This window comes from Rattus norvegicus, chromosome 9, assembly GCF_036323735.1.
Source record: "Rattus norvegicus strain BN/NHsdMcwi chromosome 9, GRCr8, whole genome shotgun sequence".
NCBI lineage: Eukaryota > Metazoa > Chordata > Mammalia > Rodentia > Muridae > Rattus > Rattus norvegicus.
In genome coordinates, this window is record NC_086027.1 from 4,937,256 (window position 1) to 4,956,204 (window position 18,949).

Consider the following 18,949-nt stretch of genomic DNA (forward strand, 5'->3'; position numbering starts at 1 on the left):
TCACAGCTAGAAGAAAAAGGGTCTAAGTAACAGGCAAATCCTTTATGAATGATTTATTTTCCTTTAGAGTAACACCAAAAAGAGTATGTGCGCAGGCATAAAATGTTAGATTTCAGAGCAAACAGAAAACACACGACAGCCGGGTGAGAAAGGAAGCTAGCTCCAGTGGTCTAAGGAACTTCCAAGCAAGAGGGAGAACAGCAGATACTAGAGCTCAGGAAAGACACTGTTCTACAGGAAGGGGAAACCAGAATGGCCAGACAATAGAACCACCGCGATGGAGCCTGACAAAGCAACGGAAAAGTTCACAGATGAAGTAGTACATACAGCAGAAAGATAAAAAGAGAGTATGTTATCTGGCATATGCTGGCATTAAGCCATGTGTGCGTTTTACACGGAGCAATGGGTGTTTCTATGCCTTCCTTGGTCTGTTTCCACATCTCTCTGGATGTTCCTTTCACACCTACTGTGGCCTTCTGTGAAGCTTCTATATACTGATGGGTGGGAATTCTGGACTTCTGACACCCTCTGGGGCGCTCTGGTGTACTAGTGCAAAAAGCACTGTTCTTCAACTTTCTTTGCAAATGGCTGACAGCCATCAAGTATCTATAAAGTAAGTTTTCTGGCTGAGACTGTTTCGTTTGGGGATTGTCTGATATCTGACCACAAAAACTTGATGCAACTTATTAACTAAAAAACCAGAGCAATAATGAAAACTATCTTTGGAAAGCTGTATGTTCAGCCTTAGAAATTCATTCAAAATCTTCATTAAGGAACTGTTAACTCTTTTTTTAAGAAAAACAGCATAAGGTCAAAGGACTATTACACTCCCACAGAGCAAAAGAAATTATTTTTTTAAAAAAATACAATATTCAGAAAGTCCACCAGAGACCACATTCCTATTCCCATTTAAGTTTCAGTAAAAGTATTAAAATGGAAATGATGAGGTTTTGATAAATCTGGAGGAAAACTAGGTAATGTCTCCATTTTTCTAAACACTTAACTTCTTTTGATTGCATTTTATTGTTATTTAAGGACATCTTCCACACATACACGTACCCCAACCCTTACAAAAAAGGGGGCTGAAATCTTAGTTCTACCACATGTGGTTTTCATTTGTGAAAAATGAACAAGCTGTTTGTGGTTAAACTGTCTAATCGCCTGTTATCAATCTAGCGCTGCATTCAAGATTTACAGGATGCATCAGCTTCTGTGCCACATTAGCTGGAGGGGGGAGGGAGGAGGAGGAGGAGAGAGTTTATCCTGCGGAATAATATTTCCAGTGCAGCCACACTCGCACTACATCTGGTTGTGCTGGTAGCGGCAGTTAAATTGAAATATTTCACAGCGTGTGTCAGAAACATGCAGAATGGTAATTATGACAGATCTGATTAAGCCCGAGTGCCACACGCTCCCTGGCCAGCGATGGTTCTGCAGGTGTGACCTTGTGCGTGCCTGCGTGTGTAAATAAAATTAATTACAAGCGAGAGGGTGAAGGCTTCGGTGACATCACAAAGCGGAGAAACTCCCGAGGGGGAGACCTAATGGAATATTTTCCCTCAGTCTAATAATACAGTTCATATTGACTTGAGGTAATTAGTGGGATCATTAAAGCAGTTTTCCCGGCGTATTTGGCTGCCTGATCAGATTAGTGAAAATGTTCTTCAGAACAAGCCCTGTGTGGTCTGCCAGAGAGGAGGAAATAAAGAGAAACAAAGCATATTTTGGATGATAAGCAGTGCTGGACTTTTCCTCCAGTAAAACCTCCCTCCTTCTCTCCGGAGTCTGCAGACCCGACCGGCGCTCTGTCCATTCTAATTCTTCCTGTGCGTTCTTACCCACATTCTGAATTCTCCCTCCGTTTCCCCTTTCCCTCTGCTAACTCAGACCACTTCATCACTAAAAGCCATCCTCAGCTCCCCAACAAATCTCTTCTAAACAAGGCAATTTTAAAATCAGGGGAAGTATCTAAAGTGACTGTTTTACTACGAGCTGACAATATGGGGCAACTGGGAGAGGCTACCACACACATCACACCAGCAAGCACATGCAACAGGGAAAGAATGGCCACTTAAAAGGCACCAGATAAACAAAAGCTTCCTCCCTTAAGTGACACTGAGTATACTCAATAGTCCTCTGTGGACGTCAAGATAGGCTTCATGTAGGACAAAGTTGGGTCGCCCACTCTCCTGCGTTCGAACAGATCGCAGAGCCTCGTCAAGAAAAGGGCCATTTGTTTGAAAATACTCTACCGAGCACACTCTACCTTGCCACTGGAATATGCCAAGCGCTGTCACAGATGGCGGGCTCTGACAGTTCCCATCCGTAGTGTCGATACTCGACAGTTCAGCACAAGATCAGTGACATTCTGTCTCATTAGAACCACGCTAATTATCACAGCTAGTTCCAGGGAAACCATGTGTTGCGATGGTCAATTTGAAGGAGTCTGTGCATCAACAAACTGGTAATAAGGATCAGACACCTTATTATATGACAGCATGCTGCCTATGATCTGATTTACGGAATCAGAGGCACTGGGGCGGCCGAGGAGGCTGGCAGTTTATGAAACAGTGTGTTTAAACCCAATTCCTGAAGTATGCTGCTTGAAGGGGAATTGCTTGAAAACGCCACGAAAGCAACTGGAGATTTTGAATCTAAATAAATAAATAAATAAATAAATAAATAAATAAATAAATAAATAAATCAAAGGAGAATAGATTTTTTTTTCTATTAACCTACAACAGAAGTAGATTAAGATTTAGGGAGAAAAACAACTTCATCAATTTGACAATTAGAAATCAACTCCACAAATGGCTTGGGCTTCCTATTGTACAAGTTGTCTAGCTAACGGCCAATTAAAGAACAGCTTTATCCCTGCAAGTTGCTATGAACTTTTCTTTTTAGTTGGTAATCGGGCTTCGTGTCATTTTACACAGCAAAAGAATCGCATACAAAAAAATACTTAGAACAACAACCAAAAAAAAAAGTTAAAGTACTAAGGTTACTTTCTAAGAGGCAGGGGAGTGGGTGAGATCCGCAGTCTCTACCCAGGTCCTGTGACCTCCTGCACCTCTGCCTGATGTGAAAATCTGTAGTTTCCTTTGGTTATTTTCCTATTATTACTATGCATAAACCTATTTCATTGCTCATTCATTTCATGGGGCCTTTATTTTGAGTCCCCAGTGAGGGTGGGGGGAAAGCTAAAGTTAAAACCTACCTTAATTATCCAAACTATAAAGCACGACTGCTGTGACCCCCAAGAAAAGGCTCAAAAAATCAGGCAGTTTGCTGAAAGATCAAACCTGCATGGCATTCAGGGTGGAGTTTAAGGGGAGACACCCACTCATGGTGGGAGCTAACACCCTTCAGTCTGCTCCTTTCCCTTGTCTTGCTGATGCTGTCTAGGAAAAGCTAACCTGACTGAAGCATGGATACCACAGAACTTCCGGATCAGGGGCCTCTGAGGTTCTCAGTCCACACTGTGTGGCCTATGCCACCATTTTAGGACAAAAAAAAAAAAAAAAAAAAAAAAAAAAAAGTCCTGTGGCTAAGGAGACGACGCTAAAGCGACTCTCACTTGCTGCTGTAGCATGGCACCCACATAGTCCCTCGTCTCCCCTCTTGAAGACCTTCTTCACAGAGCTGGTCCAAGAGTCACAAAATTCTTTTTCTCTAAATTCTACCTAAAGTTCCTAAAAACGGAAAAAACTGAGCTCAATGAATCCCACTACATCTGCAACAGTTAAACCTATTAAGCTGGTAGCAAAAGGAAGAGTACATGGCTTCCAGTTAGCTTTCTAGAGGTTCTAAACCGTTTAAAAATAATACCAAGGTAGCCAAAGGTCTCTGACGGACTTAGGTAGGAACAGTATTTAAGGGGTAAGATATCCCTTTACATAACTCTTTAGTCAAAAATGGGCAATTACACACTTTATTTAATAATGCTGGACCTGAGAGACCAAAACATAACTTGTTTCAGAGCACCGAAATCTAATCCTGTTTAGATCCACCGATTTAACTAGTCCTGAAAACTGTAATCTGGCATACAGTGGTGACTGCCTGCCTCGTGGTCAAGGGTGGCTGGTGCTTAAAGCCACCAGCTCCACTAGGCTGGATTAGTATCCAACTAGAAATAGATCAACATGGAAACTACAATCCGGATCCCTAGTTCTAACACACATGCTATTTTCAGCAAACGGCTACAAACACTCTAAAGAGGAAACCGGCGAACCCCTCCTTCCTATTCAAGCATCTAGTACAGGGACTTGGTCGAGCATGAGCTAAGCTCGACTAGCAGGAGAGAGATAGGAGCTGCAGGGGTTAGGTGTTAGCTTCCAGCTCTTTTCTCCTCTTTGTTCTCATCAAAGCTCCTCCTGCCCTTCCTCCTTTCAGGCAAGCAGACAGAGAGACCTGAGCTGCCAATGACCAAGGCCTGGCTCCACCCTGCTGGAAAGAAGGACGAGACAGGTACAGTTTGCAAAGGAACAGCCCTTGGCGGAGAACTCATGAGCATCTAGGAGATGGGCTCTAAGGACACAGCACCGGGATCTTCTCACACACTGCTGCTCAGAGTTGTAGCACCAGAAATAAGAGAAACTGTGACTCACACGTCTGCGGGGCCTCCTGAGTGCCTTAAATAAGAGTCTGCACAGGTGAAATCGTGCCACAGCAGCGTCTGTGACGTGAACATTCGAAAAGAATGAATTAGCACCCAGTTCTGAGTGTAACTCCGTCTGAATAAAACCAACCATGCCTTCCCTAGCATGCTAGGATCCGGTGTCACGAGCTCCCTGCTTTATCTCTAAGTGTTGCCACTATACATTCTTTTATAGCCTACGTTTTTAGCCCTATGTCACGCCGCCCACCCCGCACCCCTGATTTGTGAAGGTTTAATTGTATTTAAGACATCTCAACTCACCTAACCTACAAATAAGAGTGATGTTTAATTTTTTCTTAAACCTAGGACCAAAGGAACCCTGAAAATCTCTTTCTCCTCTCCCTGGGTCCCTCTCTTACTCCCATTACAGTCCTGCATCTCACTGACAGAAGTGTCTGAAATTTATAGGAGAAACAAAAATGGCTTTAAATTCTCTGGTCTATACTACAAGTCATGCTACTTTTCGGTTAAAAAGAAAAAAAAAACTATCTTTTTAAATGTGTTTAAAAAATAAAAATAAACTCTACTTATTAATCGAGCTCCAAACCATGGTAGACAGAGTCGTCTCCTTTGCAGAACCTAAAGAGGATTCCATTGAAAGTCTGTCCAGTCGGAGGGCAATCACAGCAGCCCCCTACTGCACCTATACACTGCTCTGGGAAGCAAGTGAGGGCAGGCAGTCATTTGCTAACATGAATGGAGACACAGTAAACGCCCTCAACTCTGCCCATGCAGCTGGGTCTGCAGACTCCACTCCACAAACACAAAAATCAGTGTAAAAATTGCATGTACAAGGCAAGGCCTGTGGTGCAGTTAATGTCCCCTTGCTGGACACACACCTGAAGTCTCAAAGCTCTCGGGGGGTTTGCTGCGGAATAAAATTAGATTCCAACATCTGCCACTATTAAGGAAAAGCCTCCACTTCCATATCCCAGATGAAAACACTGAAGTCGATGAACAGTAACGGAGCCTTGACACGGGAATGGTTATTACCCAAATCAACTAATTTTTTTAAAACAGTGAAATTAGCAAATCCTGCTCCCATAATAACTTGAACGTTATCAGACTAAACGTTTGATAAAATTCCAATCTGACTCACCTGGAAAAGCCAGCCGCTGCTGCTTATTGGAAATGGAAAATGTATTCGCTGGTAGCTATTCGCATTGCGTTCAAAGCCCATCATCTTTTTCAAGTTTGCATTAGCCTGCTTTTATAACCAAGCACAAAAGTAGCCTACCTTCGGTTTTCCCTGGCATATTTCATTCCGACACTCCTTTTAGAGTTAAAACAATCTCATTTCTATTATTCATCAAAAGGACGAGATGATGTAGAACAGGCTAAATGGCAGGCTCAACATGGGCAGGCTCCTTGTACAGAAAACACTCCATGCATCAGTCACTTGTAGCCATGTCCTTTACCTTCTAAAACGGGGGGTACTCGGATACATAAATACATGATAAATCACTGCTCTGCACGGAGAGAGCGGAGTCACTTACTGAGCATTAGGAAATGCTGTCCATTATGTATAGTGCTCTGCAACATAAAGGTCCACACGTATATATTACAGTCTACACACCCGGAGGAATGCTATGCCCTCTGGTGAGCCCCAGCTCACTTATGTGAGGTGTAAAGAACTGTCTTAGTCGTAACACATTTTACCACGTGACGTGAAGACTTTTCATGAGCTTTTCTGTTTCCTTTGGGAGATATGAGGCCAGAAGAACAAAAAACTTCATGACCTTGTTGGTCAGATTTCCTCTGTTAGGATACAGGCTCTGGACTCACTGCACACAACCCCTCTCAATATTTGCATGCATTTTCACACAAAGGGCGGTATAATATCTAACTGAATAAGCAAGACAAAAACTATAGAAATGCTATAAGAACACATTAGAATAAAGTAGAATACATTAGGAATTGTGAATAACTAGCTATTCAAGGGGATAGGAGACACATGTCCACTTGGCCCACAGCTTCTAATGGGTTCCTTGGAGTTTCTTCAAACACTAAAAGGGGAGAGTAGAAGTTTGGGGTGTTCCTGGGATACAGAGAGATGGGAGATACTTAGAAGCTGCCCATCAACATCGTAGAAATGCAGACCTGAGGCTTGGCAAAGGGCAAAGGGCAAAGGGCAAAGTGACAATTTTTAAAAACTCTACAGGATACCAAACAGACCTGAACCAGCCGACTGTTGCTTCTTGCGTGGTTCCTAAACCAGTAACTCAACCCAAAGGCGAGGGGTCTCTGCTATCACTTAGGAGCTAGGCCCTGGTGATGGCTAGGCCCTGGTCAGAAAGGCGACAGGAAGGGGTACAAGGACAGGTGACAGACAACTAGATGATGCAAACTGAGAAGTTTTCATATGAATTCCTGTTTGTTTTGTTTCCTGGCTGACCTGATTATAATAATGTGTATCTAGCTCCTCCATTTTGAAGATTTGGAGAAAGTGCCTGGTAGGAAGGCAGTCTATTATGTAATTGAACAGGCTGGGGTACGGTGGGGTGGGGTGGAGGGGATGTAGAATCAGAAGGAAAGGCAAAATAATATATATTTAAATAAGAGATCCTCATCATAATTAGACTAAGTAGTCAAAACAAGAATGTGCCGGGTTGTGGGGGTAGAATGAGAACAGGACAGTTCTCCTTAACTCCTAGTCTTGGCATGTAAATGAAGACATCTGAAGAAGCACACAGGTTTGAAGCGGTTCTAACATTCTATCATAATTAGAAACATTTCAAGAGCCCTGTAATTTCCAATCAAAATTACAGTAATTTCCGATATGCAAGCCATGATTCATGACAGAATTTTACATTCCATGAGAGATTACGGTGGCCCGATGTATGACACGCTGGGTACAGCACTAACATAAACAATTCAGTTTAATGTTTAAACAGTACTTGATGTTTAGAATCTCACAATAAAAGAAACATATTATTGTAGAAATTATCACTTTGACAGTGATTGAAGGGTAGGCAGGCATGCGGCCTATAAAGCTATAATTTTTTACAGTCCACAGCTTGAGTTCAGTCATTTTTATATAACATTTCCAAGATACCCCTTAAGTATTCATCCGGCCTACAACTTAAACAGGAGCGACATGTTTCTCAAGGAACGCTCCCATTAAGTACCGTTATTAATGCACACAGAGTGAAATTTTTGGAAAAGTCAAAAAGTATTGTGTTATAAATCTGTCATGCAGCAACTACTCCAGAATTGTATATTTTATCACAATTGACAATGGTTAGGATGTTCTACAAAAGAGCATTCAGCAATTACGAAAACAGAATTGTGTAACATTTCAGGTTATTCAAATCTCACCCAAGCCGTTGTGTGCCTCTAAGTCCCACCTCGGTGTTACCAAGTCCTTTTGTGGAAGGGAAGGGAATTCTGTACTCTACGTCTGTATTCATGGCTCTGGGGAAGAGCTAATAGACAACCGTGAGCTTTTTCTACCAGACGACTCTAGTGAGCAGTTACCAACATACGAGAGTCACGCTGGTAAGAAGCTGGATGATCTAGCTGTTGTTTCTGAACTGGATTGAAGAGGTCTTAGATTGCCGGTTTAACTCTATGCAGTCATCAGTGTTGGTCAGGTTCTGAGTGTAACTCAATTTGCCTTGTGTACAACTACAGAAAAACCAAAATCACTAACATGCGATGGGGTGTGTGATTTGTTTCGGCAACTGAGGAATAGCTGCGGGTAGACGAGTTGCAGATAAAGTTGTATGGGGATTTTAGGATGAAACTGAAGGTCATCCGAGGATTAACCAAGCAACAGTTCGTGGCTTCTATGTTACATGTTCTATTATGATACACCAGCCTAGTAAACTGTACACGTGACAGTCCACTCCTGAAAGGAACCAATAACTGACCCAGAGAATGCCCAAGACATCTTTAGTCCAGGAGCTGGGGGACCAGGAAACCCAATGTCTACAACCTACATCTCAACACACTGCTAAGAGAGTTCTCTACATAGTCCTAGAGGCTGCAACCTCTCTGTGATGCCGGCTCACACTGAACACAGGCATGGCTGTCACTGACAGGCATCACAGACGAACATTCTAACGCCTGTCTGAGGATCTTACCTGGCTTTTTGTGGCAGCAACCTTTGCAAACAGTGCTTGGGACACTTTAGCACGCTTCATTTCCTGCTGAATCTCGTCATAAATGGAGGCGTTAATGTTCATAGTATTGTTCTCTGGCTTCCCATTCCTCTCAGTGGCGAGGGTAGCTGTTTTCACCTACAAAACATTTTGAGCGTGGCTGTCATTTTTCATTAGCCAAATTGAGTCAGAGGTTCTCAGGCTCGGCATCCAAGCTGGGCAGCGTTACTCCTTTTACGATCAAGGTGATCAACAGTGCGGTCATTCGGCATTAGTTACTGCCCTGAGATCTGATAGCGTAAGTTAAGGAAGTCACACTGTCACAGGTGATTGCATCTGTAATGTGACGGCAACTGCCAGCTGACAACCAGGAAAAATAACACCATAAAGGAAGTTTTCTGGGAAAGAGAGGAGCTTCAAGGACTTGAAATCGCCAAACTAATTGTCTCACAATTATCTCTCATTTCAGCCCTAACAAAGGAAATTCACAATTAAAACCGTAACGCACGGCACTGCGTCTTCACCGGGTGCCCGGTGCCTAATAGACAGTTAGCTCACTGATAGCTGTTATATACTATGGCCTTTTTAATTTCAGACTTTTTTAAAATGCCTTTCCCTCTTATGTTTCATTTTAAAATCTTCCATAATAAAGCCATTTATGGAACTGCGCATTTAAATCTTCTATCCATCCATGAAGCAGGTAGAAAGCCGTGTTCAATTATTATAAAGGCTGGTTGCGGTACACACGTGATGTCCAAACTGCTCTGCCTGCTTATTTCGCCGTTTCCTGGCGTTCCGGCATACAACGACTTCCTTCTGACTTAGAGAATTGAGACAATAAAATGTTTCTTAAAAAGTGACTGAACAGTTCTGTGAGCTCCACTATGGACACCATCAATGAACTCCACAAAACTACTCAAAATGTAGAATCGCTCAAAAATGTGTGCCATGCCTTTGATAACAGATCAGCAGGGACGGCTGAGGAAAGGTGTCCCCTCCCGACAAAGATTGGGGGCTGAAAACCAAATCGCAATCTAAAAAATTTGATACTATTATTTTTAATTCCAACTTTCATTTTTTTTATCCTGCTCCGTTATACAGAGCAGTCTTGATACTCTTCAAATGAGCCAAAGGCCCATGTTTTCCTAGCAACTGACAAAACTGCAGTTGACATCTTAGTCCAGAGGCAGGATCATGCTTCTTCTCACAGCAAGAGGACAAAGGAGCCCATTTTTGGGGGGTCCTTTAAACACCGAGGTTTCTCTAGAAACCTTGCAAATCAACTTTGAGCAACAGAAAAATGAAGCATGTGCTAGGAAAAATGCACAGATAATAAATGTCAAACTGCAGTCTCCCCATTGTTTTTCACTTGGTCCCCAAAACACTTTCCACGAAAGTGAGCAGAGGTTAGCCCAGAAGGGGATGATTTAAGTTCTTGAAAGTAAATGCAAGTTCCCTGTGAAATGCACCTTCTGAATCCTTCTAACTCCCAACCTTGAGGTCAAGACATTTCTCCCTAACTTATGTCCAGGAGACAGGACCCAGCAAGACACCTTCCATCCCAACTCCAGCAGCAGAAGGAAAACATCTGGCTGTGAGATGGCTGGCTGCCAGCACAGAGGGTTCAGTAAAACTGTCACCTGGTCTCAGTGGGAGTGGCAAGAGATCTTGGGGCTCCTTTTCCAGCTCAGGGTATATACCAGCAAGGGGTACATTAAGACTGGAGGCCACTAGAAACCCACAGGGCTTTGAAGCCATAATCTGCTAAATGGCACTTTAGGAGCTAGAAGAGTTAACACATTACCATAAATTGCCAAGAGGTTGCTTTGGTGAGATTTAAAACTTTGCTCTGGGGTGGTCTTGCTCTGAGGCAGAGGGGTAGATCTGATCACCCCATGGGGTCTCTTCTAATACCTATTTTTCTCACTGCTTTAATGAAAGAGAAAAGCCATTTCAATTGCTTTGAAAATTGAATGTTATGGAAATGGGGGCCCCCGAAGTCCAGCACACTGGAAGAAACAGTTTCTTGATACAATCTGTATAGCAACAACTCTGGTTTAAAGAAAGTTGGGATTTTGCCTGGTCTTAACAATTCTCATTCTTCTGTAAAAATTAAATTGGGGAGCTTAAGTTTCTGGGATTCTGTTTCTAAAATTTCCTTTAAGTTTCCTATAAAGCAGTTACAACTTGAACCGAGAAGCAAAAATCCTACAGCACAAAACCCAAGCGAATAGCTGCTTCCTGGTCTGTTGGGGGTGGGCTGGGGTGGGGGGGGGTGGAGATAAAAGGCAAAAAAAGAGGCATTAAAGGAAAAGCATGTGGAGAAAGTCTTTAAAAATATACAGTTAGTACCTGGCTGCATTACTCAGTTTAAAAGTATTTAGCAAAGCTCCTCTTGCTGGCCCAGATATGCATCTTATCACAGATAAGCCATTAGAATTCTAGAACCACATTTTTTCCTAAACACAAGTGATTGCTTAAAGGGAACCGACTTGGGCAGCCTTTCAAAAGTATGAAAGCTGATTTTTTCCCCAGGTAAAAAATGGAAACAAAAATCTTTTCTCCGTCACTCTACTAAGTACTATTTTTGCTTAGTACAAGAAAAAAAATCTTCTTTAATCCTGGTTTAGCTTTTAATATTATATCATCCATTAAAATTCATAAAGTAGTTCATCCCAGGCAAAACAAACTACTCTTCACTCTCCACAAATAGCACAGGAGGTGAAATAAACGCAGTTGCAACTGGAAGAGCTTTTATCAAGGTAGGGCATAGAACTCCATCATTACGGTGGCGCCAGGGAAGTCGTTAGGAACGGGAGCTTCTATTTACCCTCCTGGGTAGGGGACAGGCTAGGGTCTACTGTGCACTAAAATTGCACAGGAGAGCACACATTTTATATGAAAATTTGACGTTGCTTCTTCACCGATTGCTAAATGCCTCAGATCTTACATACAGGCTTACAAGACTAACTCCCCTTTGTTATTATGGGTGGTGAATACACTCTACCTGGTACAGGAGAAGCTGCCCACAAGCTCTTTCTTACACAAATTAAAGTTTTACGATCTTCAATTAATTTTGAGAGTATTGATATTTATTGGCTGGTTTGTGTGCATGCGTATCAACCTCTCGAACTACTTAACAGCCTACAGCAGGTGCTACTACTACTCTACTTTAAAACTGGAAAAGTTGTTACAACAGGGGAACTAATAACCTCCTGCTCCAGGCTGAGCTCTAGACTTCAGTTTCCTGAAATCTGGGCTTCTCTCAAAGACTGGGGAGTTATATGCTCTTCTGTGGGGTCTTGTTAGAAAACTACGTAGTGACCAAGAAAGTGGGCCTGCCTTGTGTAAGCCTTTTGCTAAACCTTCCTATTAAGTTCAAAGTTTGAGAAGCTAACGGTTTTATAATTAACATTAAAAAAATCTAATCTAAATTTATTTTCCACGGTATAACACTTTCCTCTTCTTAATAACTTTGTAGACCTATTTAGGGGTGGTGAAAAGTGGTTCTATGTAACAATGCCTTAGCACTGTGGTTTGAACTTTCTGTAGGAACAATATTAATATTGCTTCTTAAATCTAGACCTGAGAAAGGCACACTCTATAAAAGGTAACATTAAGAGAACCGTTCCACAAGTATGTAAAAGTTAAGGCTTTCCAGGGAATCCACAACAAGTAACACCATTCTCAAGCGCTAAGTGCACTCCTGGAACCAAACCTGAGTCAACATGAACTTGTGCTTCACTGAATCATGGAGGGATTTGTTGTGAAAGACAGAACAACACAAGGCACATTAATCATATAGTCCTTATATGGACTTGGAACATGGTGTAATACGTTTCTAGGAAACATCACATCTCGCTTAGAAAGGAGTTAAGAAATCCCAGGAAGACACACAGAAGACATGAAGTTTAAAAGAACTATAAAACTCATTTTAAAAAAATCACAACTTGTGAAACAGGTCTCACAGAAGTTAAAATTGGGAAAGTAACTCCAGAAGTCAACGTGTATGAAAATACACAAATAAAGACACAAGGAAACACCTTACGTAGAAGGCATTAGCCTAAGCTTATCTGTTCTGCAGGGCAAACCCTTAATGTTTTCATTAGGCAACTTTGCCCAGTCGGAAAGCAAATCCAGAAGACGGACCAAGGCATTTTCTTATGATGGCAGTTTTGAAGGTGACTTTTCTTCATCATACCAGAAATGTCACTGCGCAAAGCCATTCCAAATGGATCGTTTGTCAAATATTTAATTTAGGGAATCCAGCCAATAGTCTAGAACATTCCTCCTAGTCTAACAACACAAATTCCCATTTCCCCTGACTTTCACCCTTCTCCTAAAAACTGTGTTTTGAGACGTCTTGAGGTAAAGGAAAATGCAACAAATCTAATTAGGATTTGAACACTTTAATTAAAACATTTCACTTGGGTTTTTCATTTTTCTCCTAGCAAAAGGTTGGTGGTACTAGGATTCAATGAATTAACGTATGAGAAGGTGCTTAGAAAACTGTGAACCATTATACTGCAAGGTATTTTTCCTCTTTAAACTGCAGCACGGGATTTATGAAAATATGCTTTTGACAATTAGGTTTAGCCCAACGCTTCCCAGCCCGGGCTGAGGACAGTTCATGGCTACCTCTGCTGCTCTACGGGAGACAGGTGTGCGTTGGGCGCAGGGCAGCATGGCTGCGTGAGCATTAGCTTTGCTGTTTCAGCAGCTGGGCTGCCGTCTCCCAGTAAGGTACTTGTAGGACATCTTTCTGATGACTCAAAGTAAATCTCATGGTAAAGATGACTTAAAATCTAAGTTCCTTAACAGCTTAGCTCCTTGGTCTAGGGAACCACCTTTCAACGTGTGAGCTACATACAATGATGCTGAAGAGATTCTTGTCTCTCATGCTTAGAAATGTCGTGGGTGTCCCCCAGCGGCACCTTCCCTTCACTTCTGATGCTTTTATTTGTGCTTTTTATCAGAAAGAATCAGAGTTCAAGGCTAAACACAAAATTTGTCTCAAAATAGGTTTCAAATTTCTGTGTTTTACAGGAAATGCATAGTGATCTTGCAAAGATTTTTCTCTGGTAATATACAAAACTGAAGACAGTTCTGTAGGCTGGCGGTTTCTGTGGTGCTTCCCACCTTCTCTTGCCAGTTTGGTTACCTGAAGCAAGCATATGAAAACCTCTCTTGGGGGATCTATTTAACTTCAACTGCTGATTGAAAACAGTTCTAACTCACAAGCGGGAGAGCACGCTTTCCCCAACTTTACTCATTTTATAGTGAGGTAACAGATCGAGAACTTGGTAAAATTTAATGTGCTGTTTGAAGGGTAGAATGGAACTAATTGGCAGTGAGCACTGTTGCAATATTGAGTAAAGGAAATTAATTCTCTGAGATACAAGTAAGACACACAGACCTACATTATCAGACAGTCGCCTATGGGTTGGGTGGTTAGACGGCCAATGAGACCGTGCTAGAAATCTGGAAGCATCCCACGAAGAAGCTAGCGTATCTACCCATGCTTGATGCTCGCCGTTGGCTCAACATCCACCTAACTACAAGCTTGGTTGGTCTCAGCCCCCTCTGAGAACAAACAAACACAGCAAAAGGTGTCTCACCCAAGACCTATAACTAAAATCTTCTGGGTCACAAATCCTGACATGCGGTGTCTTTCAAATTCCCACAGGGCAGCTATTGAATAGTATCTTAAGAGTATACGAAAATTATTACTTAAGAGCTAATACAACTTTGGCTAAGACACCCCTCAATGAATAAGGATTAACGTGATCACCAGAATCCTATTTAGAAAAAAATAAAATAAAATCTCCCAAATCCTAGAAAATGAAAGCTGTATAGGCACTAAATTAAATAATTGGGCAGATTAAAAAGAAAACATGTTCCATGCTAAGATTCATATTGTTATTAGAAATGGAATTTAAACACCTCAAAGCAAGACAGATAAGGCCAGGTTAATGGATCTGGGTACAGAACCACCCTGGGAGCGGCAGCTGTAAAAAGGAAGGGCGTGGTAACCCTGAGAGTTTTATATGTCTTTACATAATCACCCATACAAATCATACACATTTATACAGAATTCCCAGCTCTGTATTTTAGGAAATCTTTTACAGACCAGGTTACCAATCCAATTCAGTAGCTATGTGTAGGCAGGCAGGCTGTGTATGAACACGGTGACCCTTGTCTCTTTCAGAACAGCATTATCTTATCACAGCCTGCTCCTATAGACATTAAGACAGATTGATTTTCATTAAAAATAGATTCCAGAAATAATTACTTTAGAACAGTATGTCAACAGTTCAAGTCCGACAAATAGCTGGAGAGCATGCCCAGGCCTCGTGTAAGCTCCTGGGACAGCTTCATTTCTTACTGTTGACTAGGCTTTTCCTATCCTTCTGTATTCGGAAATATATGGACTTTTTGTTTATTATTGATGAAATGAAATTACTATCAACGCATGATTTGATTGTGGCATTATACTGCATTAACACTCTGAATTTGTGTTCTGTATTCAACTTTTTTTTTTTAAAAGCTATTTTAGTTTTACAGGTTGTACTTGCCAAAAAACTAAATATGGAAGAAAATTTATTTGATGGTGGACTTTAGGTATAAGTTATGAAACTTAGATCATCTAACAGTTCGCACTGCAAGTTTGTTTGTTTGACTCCTCCTAGGAGTTATAAGGTACTTTTAAAATTTGGTTTATAATGCACAACAAAGTTACGTAGCAGGTAGATTTTTTTTTTTCTTAAAAAAATAGAAAAATGTGAAGAAATAGAAAATGTGCCCATTTCTGGGAATATGGGTAGCATTCTTTATCAGTCCTTCAAGGATTGTATTAAACTTAATTATGAAAGACTACAAATGAGACGATATGTAATTGGTATCAGCTGCATCCTGTACTAGAAAGCATTAATATAAGTAAAATTATTTATTTATTTTTATTTACTATTCAAATGGCAGTCTTCAAGCCACTGACATCAACCAGGCCTTGTGACTTCTGTCCTGTGGTGTCTCAGCACTCTGTAGTAACCAGTGGAGGTACGGAAGTTGCTTCTTCAACCCTAAAGACTCGGACCAACATGAATCAGTCTTCTTCCCTCTCTGTCTAATAGGAATGGGCTGTTTTCCAGCAGAATTGGTGATTTGGGATGAAATTCTCAAGCAAATCTACACAAGTTTTAAACATCTGCATCTATTTATCCAATTTCTGGCTGACAGTCATCATCGCATTTTTTTAGGGCAGGAGAAAGAACTGCAAGAAAGAGAAGGCTGCACCTGAGGAGGGCGGCTGGGTGGCGTGCTCAGCAGCGGGGCAGGCCCCATGGCGGAGGCTGCGTTCAAGCTCCTTTCCCTCTCATCCTGGTATATCCGGTCTCTTTCAGCTTCTGGCAACTGTAAGAAATTCTGCATAGCCCGAAGGTTTACCAGCAGAGACTGGGATGCAGTCTTGGGGTCCTCTTCCTTGCGGAGGATTTCAGAAAGCAATCCCTGCAGGGAAGAAAGATACCAGGGTGAGGTTGCTCCCTGATGGGGGTTGGAGGTGTTTGTAGATGTCCCCTGCCTTTTCCTCAGCCTTTGGAAAGTGAGCAGTCAGAGGCTGAGTCTGCAGAGGAATATATTAGCTACAACTGGAGTGGCGGGGAAGAGAGCCTCAATTGTATCCTTGATTTTATTAAGCATCTGCTTTACATATAGCAGAAACTCAACCAGCCTAATTGGTCTCATTCCTTTTGAGTAGCTTAACTCGCCGTGAAATCTTTCACAGAGAGATGGCAGAGAGAAGTTAGGACTAAGTAAAATCCCCACAGCAGAACAGCATTGAACTGTATCGTTTTCTCAAGCTTCCAGACAAAGGCCTGGGCGGCCGACGGCTCGACACGTTAATGCACGAGGCCATGTCTAGAGGGATGAGACAAGTATTTGAGGGGACACCAGAAAACAAGCTGCAGCACATCGGTGAAGACCACTAAGGTTTTGGGTTATACAGATCATATTTTGTTATTCCTTAATTTTCAATTTACAAAGTGTCACAGGGAGTCATTTGAATTTACTGTTGAAAGGAAAACAGACTACCATAAGCAACTGTAAAACTTTCTGTGCTACACTGATAGGTAACAGGTTGAAAACTTGATGCTTAGGAAACCACAGATCACACATGAGATACTTAACTACCCTTCCACACTGTAAAAATCTATCCCAGAATTTGACATATTGAAAAGGATATCATCAAGTCTCTTGAGAACTAAAAATCACTATTAGCAACGGCAGAAACTTACAAACATCTAGAAACTTCTCTTAGGGTCTTTCTCTTCCCTCAACAACTCAGTATTACAATACTTTTGTTTTTCTCTCGGGGAGGATTTATTTTTTAAATGGGTGATTTCCTCCTAATATATCTGGAGGGTAATTTGAAGTCCAAGAACAGCAAAGGCTGTGCTGGCGACAGGACCTGGTAGCTATCTTCAATCTGCAGCCTGTTTCCTTTACTTAGACATATTACCATAGTATAGTTACATCAGTTATAGTTAGCGCAGTAGAATTACATCCAGATTTTTGCATAATTTGACAATCCACCTCTACCCAAACCCTAAAGAAATGGTCAGAAGTATATATTTGAGTGAGAGAAGGCAAAATAGACTCCCCAGAGTTTTAATGCTTGGAGACTGTTACAGTTTCTCATCAGTGTATCACGTTGCCTGATACATTACAAGTAAGAGAACATTTACCCCTTTAAAATATATCATTTGACTTATAAGCTGGTGCTTAAGGGGGTAAGAAATGGCCACCAAGCTCTGGGGAACTGAGTTAGTCACAAATAAACCTCTCAGTTGGTCTACTGCAACCAAAGCCTGGATTTAAGCCTGGACTTTCCTGTGAAATGTGACTTAAGAACTAAAGCTCTTGTGCTTTTGGCAAGGATACTAACGAGTAACTGAAACTGTGTCCACTGAGAACAAACATCCTGTCAACTGACCTCAGATTCGAACAGTCAATTATCCAGCTCTTTAACCTATACGAGGCCAACTAATTAGACCATTTCTGATGTGTCTTATGGAAATAAACAGACACGCCACACACAAAGTCACTGCTCCCACAAAATGTTATATACTTAAAAAACAAACAGAAACTACTTGGAATCAAGGTGGGGTACCATGCCTGTAGTCCTAGCACCAGGAAGGCTGAAACGGTAAGATTGTGCTTTTGAGGCCAACCAGACTACACAGTTAAGACCTAGTCTCAAAAACATACATGCATACATACATACATACATACATACATACATACATACACACATGAATGAAACAGACAAAAACACGGGTGGGAAAGCAACATATAGCAACTGCACAGTAATGCATGTAATATATAGCATGTCACGAAATCCTCAAGGATAACAGCATGGTTAATTTTGTCATTTTAATTCAATGCCTTGTGCTTAAGTCATTGATAAATACCAAAATAATTATGTGTATATAGACTACAGAAGTGAAAAGGGGGACATTAGAATACATTCAAATGGTCATTAGAAGCTATGGCGAAAGAATCAAGGCCAGGGGCTATTTCAGCCAAGGCACTCAGTGGCTTTGCCCTGTGAAACATCAATCTGCATGAGGCTACCTACGAACTAGTCAGTAAATTAAAAAACAAATCAGGGCAAAGGGTACCCTGTTGATATTTAGGTTTCTCATACATTGCACTTGACATCAGATATTTAACAATCTCAAAATGACAAAATAATATTTTACATATCTTTCACGGCAAAACCCGTGAAAAAAGCCACAGAAACACTCTCCTTCAAGTTAACAGAAGACAAAATTGGGGCTGTGGTTCAGGCAGAAAACATCATCACTTGGGTGAGAATCTGAAGTCGGCCAACCTTCCCATTTAAGCCTAGGAGAGCTGCCCCTGCTGCGCCCTTTCCCCCAGACTTAGTCATCCCTTTGAGTGAAGGCAGGCTTCCTGCCTGAAGTGTACCAATTCCCCAACAGTGTTCCACACCCCAGACACACAAGGGGCTCCAAAGCAGCCAGTGTAGACAATCTACTGTGTTTCAGAAAACTTTTTTTTTCCTTTTTGGCCCAGAGCTTTCAATGAGGGGAGTGCCCCCTGGTGGAAATGCCTGAAAATATTGTTAGACACCATATGATTAGTGTTAATTTTTTAAAAATTATTG

At 41.6% G+C, this 18,949-nt stretch overlaps 1 protein-coding gene across 21 annotated transcripts in view; it reads right to left on the minus strand.

Moving 5' to 3' along the window:
* The window catches only part of Satb1 (SATB homeobox 1), a 93,402-nt gene that overhangs the window by 20,298 nt on the left and 54,155 nt on the right, over positions 1-18,949 (minus strand). For all 21 annotated transcript variants that reach the window (XM_063267079.1, XM_063267074.1, XM_063267075.1 and 18 more), the window contains 2 exons: positions 16,054-16,266; positions 8,743-8,898 (listed from right to left, as the gene is read on the minus strand). In XM_063267079.1, the coding sequence (XP_063123149.1) occupies positions 8,743-8,898; positions 16,054-16,266 (369 nt within the window). The remainder of the gene's footprint in view (positions 1-8,742; positions 8,899-16,053; positions 16,267-18,949) is intronic.